The 15,587-nt window shown below is 42.2% G+C and overlaps 1 protein-coding gene across 3 annotated transcripts in view; it reads right to left on the bottom strand.

Moving 5' to 3' along the window:
- The window catches only part of Tbc1d31 (TBC1 domain family member 31), a 65,864-nt gene that overhangs the window by 24,640 nt on the left and 25,637 nt on the right, over nt 1-15,587 (bottom strand). The window contains exons 6-10 of one of the 3 annotated variants that reach the window (XM_052747838.1): nt 14,912-15,071; nt 13,109-13,309; nt 10,111-10,287; nt 7,642-7,721; nt 7,411-7,557 (exon numbers count right to left, since the gene is read on the bottom strand). In XM_052747838.1, the coding sequence (XP_052603798.1) occupies nt 7,411-7,557; nt 7,642-7,721; nt 10,111-10,287; nt 13,109-13,309; nt 14,912-15,071 (765 nt within the window). Of the gene's footprint in view, nt 1-7,410; nt 7,571-7,641; nt 7,722-10,110; nt 10,288-13,108; nt 13,310-14,911; nt 15,072-15,587 lie in introns of those variants that run through there. The other 2 variants (XM_052747839.1, XM_052747840.1) reach the window with 2 other exon arrangements.

The following is a 15,587-nucleotide window of genomic DNA, read 5'->3' as shown; positions in this document are numbered from 1 at the left end:
CACATAATCCTCAACGGAATGTCTATTTATGTTGCCGCTGACATTGTGAAGGGATGTCTATTTTCTCAAGGCTCTTCAAAGTGTTATCAACATTTTGTGATGGTTATTCCTGGTTGCCAACTTGACTATATCTGGAAATAACTAAAACTGGGCTGGGTACACCTGTGAGGGATTTTTTTTTTTAATTAAATAATTTGAAATGGGAAGACCCATTTTTAATCTGGATCTTCTGAGGTGGGAAGACCCACCTTTAATCTGGGACCCACCTTCTGGTAATAGCTTATCTAAAGGAGAAGGAAGAAGGAAGCTTGCTCTGTCTGCTTGCCTTGACTCCTGCTGGCAAGTCCATTCTTTCAGAGGCATTAGAGCCTACTTTTTCAAGATTCTGGAGGACACCAAAGGCCAGCTAAGATATTCACCCTCATGGACTGAACAACTGTTGGATTCTTGGACTTCAATTGGTAGACAGCCATTGTTGGACTAGATGGACCACAGACTGTCAGCCATTCTTACAAATCCCCTTTCTGAATATATGTATGTATGTGTATGTATGTGTATGTATATATGTATGTATGTATGTACGTATGTATGTATTCATTCATTCTATCAGTTCTGCTCCTCTAGAGAACCCTGACTCATACACATTTCTGTCAAAGTTCTTTTTTATCTCATTTTATTTTTAAAATTTTATTGTATTATTATGGGTAATTTGAGACGGTTTCTCTGAGTAGCCCTGGCTGTCCTGGAACTTGGAGATCTGCCTCCCTAGTGCTAGGATTAAAGCACCACCACCACCAGGGTCACCAAGTTGTCCTCTGACCCCACATATGTGCCATGGCAAATGCACACACAAAATCGGGCACAGCAATCTATACTAAAGGAGGGCAATGAGAGACTCTTAAAGGAAAACAAAAAGACAAAATAGCATAGATCCTATTTCTGTTAACTGTGTGTGTAGTGGGAACACACACCTGCAATCACGCTCTACTTGGGAGGCCAAGGCAGGAAGATCGCCAGTTCTAGGCCAGCCTGAGCTACTTAGGGAGACTTAGGGGAAAAAAATCCAATCCAATCAAAATACCCAGTATGCCTGTGTCTGCATTATATACCTATGGAAGCCAGCCCAAAACGAGCAGCTGCTTCCAGTGCGAGCCGACTTCGGGCGGAAAAGCACAGACTTCCCTAAGACCTCTGCACCGCCGCCGCCGCAGCTATCCAATTACACATTGATTTTATTGTATGTGTCTCTGTCTGTCTGTGTCTGTGGAGGCAGAAGCAGCAGTCACACACATCCCCGGGGGTAAAGTTAGAAGAGGTTGTGAGCACCTGACATAGGCGCTAGGAACCAGACTCTGGTCCTCTGGAAGGGCGGGAAGCTCTCGTACCCAAGAACTACATTCATTTTAAAAGATTACAATAGAGAATTTGAAGGTACTTGAAATGTTCAAAATACGAAGGTAGGAAGCAGTCATCTGTCATGCACATGGATTTACCCTACCTCCACCACTTTACCACAGTAGCTTAGCAAATCTTTAACACGTCATTTTATTCGTTAATAGTTAAGTATACATCTTTAAAAAAAATAGAGGGGGGCGGGCAGTGCTGGTAAAATGGCTTAGCAGGTAAGTGAGCTGGAATGTAAGCCTGGCAAGCTGAGTTCAGTTCCCGGGACCTGCACAGGAGTAGGAAAGAATTCTCACAAACTGACCCCTCACCTCCACAAGTGTGCACATGGCATGCTCACATACACACACCAAAAAAAAAAAAAAAAAAAAAGAAATAATAGAAATATATGTAATTTTAAAAATTTTTAGTTAATTTAGTTAAAACAAGCATTCACTTATATAGTCACATCGTTATAGTACTTAAAAAAGAAACATGGTTTGTTTCTTCAGTACAATCCATAACCAGACAGGTCTCACCTTTCTGCACTTGTCTAATCAAGCTGAAAACAATTCTCTTTCATTAAATTATAATTTTGAATTAAAGTTATAAAATAAACTATAAAAATAAAATAAATATTTTAGCCAGTGGTGGTGGCGCACGCCTTTAATCCCAGTACTTGGGAGGCAGAGCCAGGCGGATCTCTGTGAGTTCGAGGTCAGCCTGGTCTACAGAGCTTGACCCAGGACAGGCTCCAAAGCTACACAGAGAAACCCTGTCTTGAAAAAAAACAAAAATAAATAAATAAATAAATTTTTATTTTATGTATATGAGTACCTTGCCTGCCTGGGACCCTCAAAGACTAGAAGAAATGGTCTGGTGGAGTAATATAGCGGTGAGCTGCCACGTGGGGTCTCTGAAAAGCAGCCAGTATTCTTAACCTTTGAGCCATCTCTAGCACCCGATTTTGAATTTCTAAATTAAAATTTAGAAAAATAAATCAGATGTGATGGCTCCTAACTTGTAAACTCAGCCTGTGGGGTCTAAAGCAGGAGGATCGAGACTCTAAGGCTGGCTTGACACGGTAAGTTCCAGGCCACACTGAGCTAGATAGTGAGATTCTGTCTCAAAGAAAAGACATTAGAAAAACAGAAACTGAAAAACAAAAGGAAGGAAAAAATGAGGATAATTTAAAGTATGTATACAGAATTATAATTAAAATAGTAACTTTAATTGTAAATGGATTAGTAGACACAGACTTGCTTTATGCATCCAACTGACCACATTTTATGGAAACTCTTGCCACCTTAGGTAGAGTTTAGGAAACTGGACCTCAGGAAGTGCCCATCCACACATTATGCAGGCAGAAATACAACAAGAGTGTTTCCTTCTCCGAGCAGAATCATCAGACGAAAGTCAGCATCTCGGGTGCTTTTATCTATTGACAAAACCAATTCCTGATTTCCCTCAGGGATGGGATCAACAGAAGGATACGTGGTCTGTTCATCCTCCGAACAGAGGCAAATCAGTATTTCAGAGGAATGTGTGAAAATGATCTTTTCCAAAGGAACACATTCCCATTGGTTTACATTTCCTCCTGCATCTACAAAGACAAGGCTTCCTACCAAAGCACTTGCTGTGTTTGACTCTGCATACTTGAACCAAGAATCACAGGCAAGGCACACGGGTATTCTGACAATTATAATGTCATTTATACCTGGAGAGATGGCTCAGTCATTAAAGGCTAGGTTCACAACCAAAAATATAATGTCATTTTATGCAGACTTACCATGCACAGCAGGAAAGAAAATTAAATGTAGGGGCCAAATGAGTAAAATAAGTGTCAAAGTCAGCTGATTATTTTATCGAATTCAAAACTTAAGGTACATCAAATTTTTTGTTGTTGTTGTTTTTTGTTTGTTTGTTTAGTTTTTTGGTTTTTTTGAGACAGGGTTTCTCTGTGTAGCTTGGTGCCTGTCCTGGATCTCACTCTGTAGCCCAGGCTGGCCTCAAACTCACAGAGATCCACCTGGCTCTGCCTCCCGAGTGCTGGGATTAGAGGCGTGCTGCACCGCCGCCGCCGCCGCCGCCGCCACCACCACCACCACCACCTGGCAAATTTTTAAAAATCTGTATAGGCGAAGCTAAATGACTAAGCACCCCTTAAGAGCAAAGACTGGGAACAACCCAGACATTCCTTAGCAGGGACAGGTCAGTGAATCACCGTGCACTGGGCACGGGCAGCTACAGAAGCAGATGCAGAATGCCTCTGCACTGCTCAAACGCCCTCACCCAAAGCAGGGTCTAGACGTGTGTGATAGTCAATCCACAGTCAATCAACAGCCGCATAAGGAAAAGCACAAACACACATGTGATTATGGAATGTTTACTGACAGGATTACTAATGAGCAAACAGGGTGGAGGGAACAGAAGCCAGACTGACTTGAATAAACCTTATTTTGTATGAGAGTATAAAACAAAATAAAGTTTAAATGAAACAAAAACTTCAGGGCCTCACTGACTCTGAAGTCAAACTCCAGTGAAGAAGAAACAGAACCAAATCAAAAAACACTGAAAATAAATGTAACAAATTAATCTAACTATGTAGTGAATTTGTGGCATTACCATAGTAATGGTTAAGTAATTCTAAAATAATAATTTTATTATACATGCTTGTGGGCTATAGTTTAAGGAGGAAAAAAAAAACCCTAGAAAGCACTTCAACTATTTTCAATAATCCTAATATGAACCAGGCATGGTGATACATACCTGGAGAACCTGAGGCAGGAGGATTGTCATGAGTTAAGGCAAGCTGGCTTACATTCCAAGTATGGGGCCAGCTAGAGCTATATAGTAAGACCCCACCTCAAACACAAAATAACAAAAACATCAATCACCTACCCAAAACAATAATGTAAGATACAGCTGTCCTATCCCCACACATACGGTTTTTAACACACATACAGTACAGAGTTCAGAAGTCGGTGTACATGTAGAAAAAGCAGGCTATAGGTGTGCCTCAGTGGTACAGTGCTTACTGACCATGCAAAAGGCCTGAGGTTTGATGCCAGTGATATACACACACACATGCACATCAATGTTATTATGAATCAAGATTTTTTTTTACTCTAAAAGATTCAAACACAAAATCAAAGAAGTTATGCAAAAAAAAGGTTTTAATCCTAAATTTGATAGAAAAATATCACTATAAACTCTTTCCTCACCCAGTCCACCAGAAAGGCCTATGTTTAAATCTAAGTTTAGAATGTATAAACTTATTATTTGGGGCATTCTAAGATAATTAACTTACTGTTTTGAAAACTGGTAAAATTTTTTTTTTTTTTTTTGGTTTTTCGAGACAGGGTTTCTCTGTGTAGCTTTGCGCCTTTCCTGGAACTCGCTTTGGAGACCAGGCTGGCCTCGAACTCACAGAGATCCGCCTGGCTCTGCCTCCCAAGTGCTGGGATTAAAGGCGTGCGCCACCACCGCCCGGCTGAAAACTGGTAAAAATTTTAAGTTGATGATGGGAACCTTGTCTTTCTTTGCATGCGTGCATGCGTGTGTGCGTGCGTGTGTGTGTGCGTGTGTGTGTGTGTGTGTGTTTTCATGTGGGGAGAGGTACATGTGTATGTGGGAGCCCATGTGTCCGTGTGAGGCAATCAGCGGACAATCGTGGCTGTTGTCCTCAGGCATCCTTCACCTTTGGTTTGAGACAGGGCCTCTTCTTGGCCTGAACTTCACCGACTGAGCTGAACTAACTAGTTGGCCATCGAGCTTCCAGGGATCTGCCGTCTCCGCCTCCATCATCCCACCCCTGGGACTGCAAATATGCACACTGCCCCAGACTTTTATGTGGGTTCTGGGGATTGAACTCAGATCCTTTGGCCTGCAAGGCAAGTGCTTTATGAACTGAGTCATTTCCCAACCCTTGGAAAGTGTTCTTTATGGAAACTGTCCACGTACTAAAGAGAAGGAATGACAGAAGTAGACTGTCCGTGTTTTGCTAATCTCTGGGCTGCAATAGACCTAGATGATGGTCAGTAATAACCAGTGTCGCCTTCAAGAGAGAAACAACCAGTGACCAAAACCTCCTAACGGAAGTACACAAAACCACCTATAACGTCACGCAGCACACCACCAGGTGGAGAGACGAATACCTGGCTCCGATCAGGGCTGTGCATGCGTGATCAGTTTAGAGTACATCGTGGATAAAGAGAAATAGAGCAAACAACTGTAAGGGAATAAACCAGCAAACCCAGACCGTGGTGGAGTATGCAGGGTGAGTCCTGGTTCCTCCACAAATACATTGCAGGGAAACAATCTGTAGACCAAAAGAGGCTCAGGGGTCGTGGCCCAGGCCCAGAACCCCAGCTCTCATGAGGCAGAGGCAGGAGGGCTAAAGTTCCAGGACAGCCTGGGCTACACAGACACTGTTCCAAAAAAGCCAAAACAAATAATAAAATTATAAAAAGAAAAGAGACTTTGAGGGGCAGTGTCAATCAAATACTATGTGTGTAACTTGCTGGAATCCAGATTTTATGACCAAGCTTACCATAAAGTTTCCCAAGTCTATCAGTAGTGGGGATGCTGACTGGGTATGTGGGCTACAAGAGTGAGCTTTCTTGTCGGTGTGATAATGGCAGTACAAACACACACAGGCTGGAGGAAAGGAGTCTCCAGCTTTAAAGGCGCACGTGTAAACATTTAGCATGGTATGTGCATGCATGTCTAGGGAGGCAGCAGAGAAGCTGCTGTGGAGAGGGTGGAGCAACAAGCTGGTCCACAAGCCGGCCAACTGCTGAAGCCAGCAAGGGCACAAGGCTGCTCTTCACCGTGTCCCACATTTACGTAAGCTTGCAGTTTTTCATCCTAAAAACTCTGCAAAAAGGCCCTGGATTCTAGAGACGAGGAGCAGTTCCAGCTCTCACAAGTGACCAGATCACATTATCCAACCTCTCTATGCCTTGGTTTCTCTACCTGTGATATAAATTAAGTACGTATTTACCTAACAATGAAGACATTAGTGCTCAGCCTTGTGATGTGACATGCTGTCACCTACAAAGTTCACACTTGAGAACTGTGCGATCCAGTTACTGAAAAAGAAAATCTTACAATATTTTAAGTAGGTCTGCAGCTCTGTGTTGTTACCTTCATAGCCATGCTCAGCTTCATGCAGCGTGTGGGTTGCAGCTGGACACACTTGCAATACCTGCACTTGGACATACGGGGTTTACGACTAGCATTTACCAAGTGTCTACTATGAACTAGACACTGTTCTAAGTGACACTGTCTTCAAATACCCCAATAATCTCACAATGTTGGGGTGATCAGCTCCAACCCCATTTCCTGTCAAAAAATTAAGGATGGGGGAGGAAAGACATATCCTTTATTAAATGATGGAATAAAGAGTCAAGGCCAGGTGGTGGTACACGCCTTTAATCCTAGCACTTGGGAGGCAGTGGCAAGCGATCTCTGAGTTCGAGGCTAGCCTGGTCTACAGAATGAGTTCCAGGACAGCAAGGACTACACAGAGAAGCCCTGTCTTGAAAAACCAAACGAAAAAGCAGATGGAATAGAGTCAAAACTGGGTCTTTGTCTTAAAGCCCAAGCTCTTCCCACTGATTTCTTTGCTCCTTTGGATTACCCGAGAGAGTATGATTTCCAAGAACATAACACAATCTCACATCCATACATGATACGTGTATCTTTTGTTTTTAAAACAGTCCTACAAGCTGGCAGTGGTGGCACACGCCTTTAATCCCAGCACTCAGGAGGCAGAGGCAGGCAGATCTCTGTGAGTTCAAGGCCAGCCTGGTCTACAGAACGAGATCCAGGACAAGCACCAAAAACTACATAGAGAACCCCTGTCTCGAAAAACCAAAAATAAATAAATAACTAAATGAAACAGCCCTACAAACCAGACAAGGAGAGTCAACCCTGACCAAGCAATCCTCCATGAGAAGGGGGTTTGGAAACACTCAGCCCTTGGTTCCCATCCCCCACACTGCTGCGGTGTGTTAAGCATACCTCTGCAATATTCTCAGTAGTTTTCTACTTTTGATGGGGTACTTCTTCTGAAGGTTCAGATAAGCCACATGAGTTCCCTTATCCATCAAGCTACTAAATGCTGTATGGTTTTCAGGCAGTTGTAGTAGAGAGCGCCAAATAAACATTCTGAAATAAAAATCTGATTTGAAATAAAGAAAAAAACCTTGTTTTGAGTGAAACTGATTTAGAATGAGAGAATTTGAGGTTTACCTGTACTTTGTTGGATATTCCCCATAGCCTTTTAATAAGATCTGCAAACGTTTTTTATTTACTCCTTCAGAAAATTCATTCTATAAAAAGATTGTATCATAAGTGACCATCATGCAACTGAAAACATGGTAATCTAGTTCACAGTGACTTCCAAACTTTAGAACACAGCACACAAGACAGGCACAGTGGCCCATGCTGGCAATCTCAGGACTCAGAGAACAGGCTGGAGGATCAGGAGTTTGAAGCCAGCCTGGACTACAGGGGAGATCCTGTCTCCAACAACAGGACACAACTGAACACAATATACAGTGAGACACATTCATGTCGCTGACCCTGCCACACACGCTTCCTCTCTCCTACCCTCAAGTGCAGCCATGAACACAGCTTATGAATCCACCCATGTCACCCTCCTAACAGCACCGAGCACGAAGACTCCAACACAGCACAATGGGAGCTGACCGTCACTAAGTCGGAATCGGTTTTATACATTCTTTCCTATCCCTAAGTTTTATCATTTAAATGCTTATAGAAAAAATTATTAAAGTTAATGCGAAAAATACCAAGTGTTGCTGAGGCTATGGAATAACTAGAACTCTCTTTACTGTGCTAGGAATATGAATTACTTCAACAGTTTAGGAAAAACTGATAGTATTTACTAAACAAACCTATGGTACATCAGAGGTTAAGGTGTGAGGCAGAGCACATACTTAGTTCATATGTGTAATGCAGAGTTCATACTTAGCACATATGTGTAATTCGGAGTTCATACTTAGTACATATGTGCAATGTGGAGTTCATACTTAGTACATATGTGTAATGTGGAGTTCATACTTAGTACATATGTGTAATGCGGAGTTCATACTTAGTACATATGTGTAATGTGGAGTTCATACTTAGTACATATGTGTAATGCAGAGTTCATACTTAGTACATATGTGTAATGTGGAGTTCATTCTTAGTACATATGTATAATGCGGAGTTCATACTTAGCACATATGTGTAATGTGGAGTTCATACTTAGCACATATGTGTAATTCGGAGTTCATACTTAGTACATATGTGTAATGTGGAGTTCAATCTCCAATATTTACTCTTCCCAGCAAAGAGAGCATTATCACTGAGGCAAAGGGCAGTGTCTCGAAGGGAGTGGTAACATTCCATTCTTTGATGTGGGTGCTGGCAGCATGGGTGTATTAGGTTTGTGAAAATTCACTGTGTACTTCACACGTGTATTTTATTGTCAACAAATACGTTCCCTGAAGATAAAGTTAAACGTTTCTATTAATACTTATATTTTCTTTCTATTTCAAAGCAGAAAGAAACAAAAAAAGAAGGAAAACCATTTGGAAAACAGCACGGGGCAATGAGATGGCTGGTGTTTTGGCAAAGGTGCTTGCTGCATGAGCTTGGCGCCCGAGTTCGACCCTTGGAACTCACAGTGGAAGGAGAGAACTGACTTGAAAGTCGTCCTCTGATCTCAACAAGTACACACACACACACACACACACACACACACACGCACACACGCACACACGCACACACACACACACGCACACACACACACACACGCACATACACACACGCACACACACACACACACACACACACACGCACACGCACACGCACACACGCACGCACACTCATACTCATGCATGCACACATTAACTTCATTTTAAAACACAAAACTTCTTGAGCTCTTTCTCTCCAGGCGACCCTACTATCGCTGCCTCCGAGGAGCACAAGGGCAAACTCCAGCGGGAGCAGTGGGAAGCACGCTTCCTGTCTGCCCTGTAACCCTCTACAGCAGCTGTCTAACAGAAATACAGCACGGGTCACAAACGGGACTTACAACCTTAATAAAGGTAAAGAGAAACAGGGAAAAATCAGTTTCAGAATATAATTTATTTAACCCAACATAACCAAAATATCACTTTAACACAATCAATATAAAATCAATTTATAAAAAATCAATTCATAAGACAGTTTATATTCTAGGCTTTCCTACTTTCTTACCACATGTGTTTTACACTTAAAGCATCTTTTTAAAATATTTATTTATTATGGGTAGCATGTACACATGTGAATGTGTGTATATGTGTGTGTGTGTGTATGTGTACGAGTGTGCATGCGCATTCCACAACACAGATGAAAATCAAAGAATAATTGTCAGAGCTGGCTTTCTCTACTCTGTGGATTCCAAGGACGGAACTGTGCTGTCAGGGTTTGCTGTGTTTTGTTTGGAGACAATGTCTCACTATGTGACCCAGGTTGATCCCAGAGTCACAATCCTGCCTCTACCTCATGCATGCTGGGATTATAGGTGTGTGCCCCATGATGGGCTACTACAGCATATCTTGATTCAGATTACCACACCTCAAATAGCATCAGCCACACGCCAGCCCAGAAATCACAAGATGAGCCTACAGCAGGGTCACAGCAAGCTGGAGTTTAATTATAATGCACTCTTACCTCTTTGTTTTCTAAATTACCCGTCAGGTCGTGCTTGAGGATTCTAGTTGGAATTTTGCTCTCTTTAGATCTTGCTGGTCGCCCCACTCTTCCTGACATTATTTTCGTCTTAAGATTACTGGATCGCGGTGTATTGTTAGGCAAATCTTCAATCACTTTAACCAAGGGAGGAGGTGGCTAAAAGAGGAGAGAAATGGCTCCATGTACTGATGTACCTATATCTATCTTCCACAGTATTCTTAGAAAGTAAGCCTCTTAATATAGGATTCATCAACTTTACTTGAATAGCATGCTTTACTTTGTATACAGCATATGTCTGTCAAATTCCTTTACAGAACAAATAAATATACATGAATAACAGCAATAAGTAGAATTTATTCCCAAAAGGTGCCTCAAAATGGTATGATGGCAAACCACTTTCCACTTGCACGATGAAGTCAGCACATGACGGTGACACAGAGAAGGCAGGGCTAGACAGATGTCCTGGAGAACGCTGAGGACAGCGCCTAACGGGCACGGGGCTCAAGTACAAATCAATCCTGGGGGAGCATGCGTCCTCTGAACCATGTGAGGTCGAGGACTGTGTTCTGCACAGCAAGGGCTGTCGGTCCCTTACCATGTCAACTGCTTAAGAGGGCAACTCAGGCGACAGAACCCAAGAGCTCATCTTTAGGGGGCCATCAAATGGGAAAATCTAACAATCAACTTACTTGAACTGAAATGACTCACTAGGACATTTTCTTCATAAATGGCACTCCTTTTGAAATCAAATGAACTTCCTTATTCAAAGGAAATGTGCAAATAAGGTCACCTGGGCTGAGTTCTAAAGACAAGGTACAGTGCCCACTTCTGTGATTTAATGTTTCATCTTGAGATGGATCAAAACAGTTTGACCAAATTATGGTCATCTTTTAATATTGCTGAGCGGCTCATTCTTTAATTTCAGTCCATTCTAAGTTTTTATTAAAGCCTCTATTCTGAAATTATTTCCCCTGCTAGGGCCTCATCCTTGGATTCAAGCACAATCTGCCCCAGGCCAGAGCCGCAGATGTGACTGGACTTACTTGGCTCCTCTCTGCAATGAATACATAAGAATTCACTGACTTTATCAGAACAATATCAGAGATTCTCTAATGACAGGAAATGAGGTAAAACTCAGAAGGAAGGGGCACAGGTGAGTCCAAGTTTGTACAGGAAAGGCAGCTACACATTCACACAACAGCCACAGACACCAGACGAGGTGCCCTAAATGTAAAAGACGATTGGACTTGGAGCTGGCTTTCTTTCGCTGCGCTCTCAGGGTGCTAGGCACACAGCAGCCCAAGAGGGTGACGCACTCGGAACAGCTCTGCTCAGTCTTCTCCCACCTCCTTGAGTCAGCAGAAGAAAATCAAATGAAAAGACTAAAGACACTCAGCAAGAGCACTTCATATACTGGTGATTTAAAAAATAACATATACTAAATGTTCCAACATACAAAAAGCACAGAGCTATGGCAGCTATAATGGAATATTTTATATAATATAGATTATATATAAGAACACGAGATTATAATCCCATATGATAGAAAATACATACTCACAAATACACACATACATGAACACATATATTAGCTGAGTCCTGTCATTTCAAGTATATAATTATATAGAATTATCTCAAGTACTGAATTAGTAGAAACAGAACCACGGATTCCAGGAAAAAGTTAGGGAGCCTCATCCACATTTCATAAACTGACTTGTAAAGCATAACCTTGCTTTGTATGTGTTCCTGTCTAAAGATACCTTACTTGAAATACATTATTGACTTCCAAGCTCATAGCACTATAATTCGTGCCTAAATGAGTTTAGGATATACCATTCCTCAAGTTATGACACAGCCTTCTTGTGCTTAAGAAACCCAGGCTGTGCTTCAGCATTACTCTTGGGGGCCAGTATAAATGGTAAAATCACAACAAAAAGACCCAAACTGTAAAGTGTAAAACCTAGGATTTTATACAGACGTTGAAAGATCCTTTGGTTGTAGGAGGAGAGCTAAAACAATACAAGCCTTGCCCTATTCCACCTTAGCTGGGACAAGGGTGGTAATGAGTGGAAAGAATGCAACAGGACGGGAGCTACTAAGTAGTAGTAAGAGATGATAAGGAGGGATGGAGGGATGGCTCAGAGGTTAAGAGCACTGGCTGCTCTTCCAGAGGACCTGGGTTCGATTCCCAGCATGTATGGCAGCTCACAACTGTCTGTAACTCCAGGTGTTGGACACCATCACACAGACATACATGCATAGGCAAAACACCAATGTACACACACATAAAAATTTTTTAAATCATTTTAAAAAATGATGATGAAAACATTATTTTAGAAAAACGTCATGTAGAAGAAGATGGATTGATGGGAAGGGGAGCCACTGAAGACTGATTTTAGGAAATTTGTTTAAATTACTGTAACTTGGAATTAGTTAATAAAGACCAAGATAGAGAACAGGTAGCAAAAACAGACAATAGAAGATAGATAATAACAGACAGACGATAAGATAATGGACAGATGATAGACAGATAATAAGATGCTTAGACAGATAAGATGCTAGACAGACCCTAGCAGAGATGATGGATAGATACATGATAGGTAACTGATAGGTGACAGATAAGAGAGGTGACAGATGACAGGTGGACAGAGACATATCTCAAATTTAAGAAGTGCTAGGAGGGAGCAGCAACTGGATTAGAAGAGAACAGAAAGGGCCACAGCACTCCAAAGACTCCGGGATTAAAGACCTCTTCTGGAAAAGAGATCAAGGGCGGCAGTGATGGGGTGAGCACCAAGCTGAGAAGGAGCCTGGTGAGAAATCAGAGCTGGAGATGTAACTCTTCGGGAGCCAGGGAAGATATCCAGAAAAACAGATGTGTCCCAGAGAAGTTAGAAAACGGCACGGAAGGAACATTTCACTCTTGGTGATACAATACTGCAGTGCAGGGAGCAGATTCAGTTACTGGATGACATACCTTATTTATTTCTTGTGTTAAAGCCTGAACTGAATAGACGTTCAGACTTCCATTTTCCATAATAGATGCTATGTACCGACCGTGTGGGCTAATTACTGATGAGCTAATTCCTTCTTCGACGCTCCCAATTTCAAAGAGAAGTTTACAAGTCTGTATGTTGACAAATCGAATGATCCCATCTTGACTGAGCACACCAAGAACCTGAGCAGACAGAAACGATGGGGCTATAACACCTGAAAGCCGAACGCTTAAAAGTTCATATACATAGAGAGACTACGTACGTGTGTACTACATATGTGTGTACACTTACACGCATGTCATGTCAATACATTTTAAAAGTAATGTGTTCATTTTATATAATTTCTAAGAGGGCAGTTCCACTTCCAGTGAGCCGTTACACATTTTAAAATCACTAATGATGGCTCATGTGGATGTGTGTGACTCTGGCCACAGGATATGGAACACACCCTGAGAAACTATGGAAGGCTTTGGCTTCTCCAGGCAGGCCGCCTCCACTGAGACACAGGGGTCAGCTGCTGACCCTCACCCCCACACTGGCTGTCAGAGTGAGGAAAGGGGCGCATGTGCTCTTGGTGAAGGCTCCCCACTCTCTTCCAGTCTTCAGCTGCTCTAACTGCTATTTGGAGAACGGACTGAGATTATGGATTCTATACTAGATTATGGTAGAGGAGTAGGTGGGAAGCTAGTCTTCGCAGGGGAAATCATTTAAAGTCATATAACTTGAAAACGTTACACCTGTGGGCTACGGCCAACGGCTGTAAGCTACAACCGCACACGATTCTTTGACACTCCAGTGTCATGTTGCTGTACGGCGTCAACAGGAAAAGCGTGCTCTGTGACTGGCTGGCGGGCAGGGTACAGCCCTCCACATGCGCAGCAGCAGATGCAGGCTGTCTTGACGGCAACTTGGAAAGACCCTGTCCTAATTACAGATGTCTTTGGAAACTACTTCAACTCTGAGATTTTTATCCTACAATAGGATATGGAAAATGACATTTGCAAAAACTTAGTTATCCAGTGAGGCATCATTTCTAATGAAAAGGACTAAGAATAAGTGCCCAACAACGGAGGGATAGTTTAAAGAAAATATAAGAAATATTATGAAGCCATGAAAGAAAGATATTTCGTACTAATATAGAATGATTTCCAAATTCAGAAAAAGGTATACGGCTGTGTGGAGAGAGAAAACATGTTCTAGATAACAATAGTAGTTACAGGGAAGGAGAGCGTAACTAGACAAAGAGGAGACAGGATGGGGCTTACACCCCCGATCCTTCCCTGTAAGGTTTACAATTCCAACCATATGAACGAATCAACAATTTAGAACTCTTAAGTAAAACAGATAAGATACCCGTGAACATATTGCATGTGTGTATAACTACATGAAACACATATGAATTTAACTTTGAAATTCATGACTGTGACTGTCAATTTAAAATAAAGTTAAACAATTATTTATCAGTAATATTAAATAAAGAACACAAGATTTTGAATTCTTTTTTAAAGTCTAGATTCTTCACACACAAAAAAAACACTTAACATTTTAGGATCGTGTCAGTCATGCTGTAAGTTACGTAAGAGCTGACGGAGATGAAGCTGGGATGCGGTTGGGGTGGGGGCATGAATGGGGAGGTGGAGGGAGGTAGTGTGGGTGGACATGGCTAACACACAATATATAGATGGGGAACCTTTCAAAGAATAAGGACTATAAAAAAAGAGAAGTGCTTGAACAACAGGGCCAACATGGGTCTGAGAGCGGGCGCTGGCATTTCTGTTACTAACCTGATTGGAACCAGCATCAAAGCTATCGGGAAGGAATTCCAGATGGCGAACAGCTCGGACCTTAGTAGGCATCTGGACGATTCTGAAGAGCTGTGTGGCCTCCAAGCACCACAAATGCAGGTGGTTGGATTTGCCTCCAGCAGCCAAGATCCGGCCATCTCTACATTTAAAAAGCAGAACCGAAACAGTGAGGGGACACGGGCAGTGAGCTGCTTAGGAAGCAGTACCCCACAGAGTTTCCTGTCAGGAAACTACCGTCATGCTGACCACCGGCACCTCTGGCCACACACAACTACCAAACGCTGGGGACGTGGTTATGTTACCGAGGATCAGAAGGCTACATGTGGCCAGTGGACCATACAGGGTGGCTCAGGCTTACCGAAGAGTCAGAACTTTTACCTGTTGCCTTGAAGTATCAGCTTAGTTTGTTGTTGATTTGTTGAATGAGTTATTAAGGGCTGAGGAACATTTACATTTTAAATACATTTTTTAAAAGATTTATTTGTTAGCCAGGTGGTGATAGCACACGCCTTAAACCCATCACCTGGGAGGCAGAGGAAAGCAGATCTCTGTGAGTTCGAGGCCAGCCTGGTCTACAAAGTGAGTTCCAGGACAGCCCTTTAAAGCTACACAGAGAAACTGTGTCTCAAGAAACCATTTGTATGAATGTTTTGCC

Source organism: Peromyscus californicus, unplaced genomic scaffold (genome assembly GCF_007827085.1).
Source record: "Peromyscus californicus insignis strain IS unplaced genomic scaffold, ASM782708v3 Scaffold_20__1_contigs__length_68692818, whole genome shotgun sequence".
NCBI classification, from domain to species: domain Eukaryota; kingdom Metazoa; phylum Chordata; class Mammalia; order Rodentia; family Cricetidae; genus Peromyscus; species Peromyscus californicus.
This window is presented reverse-complemented; position numbering and strand designations above follow the sequence as displayed.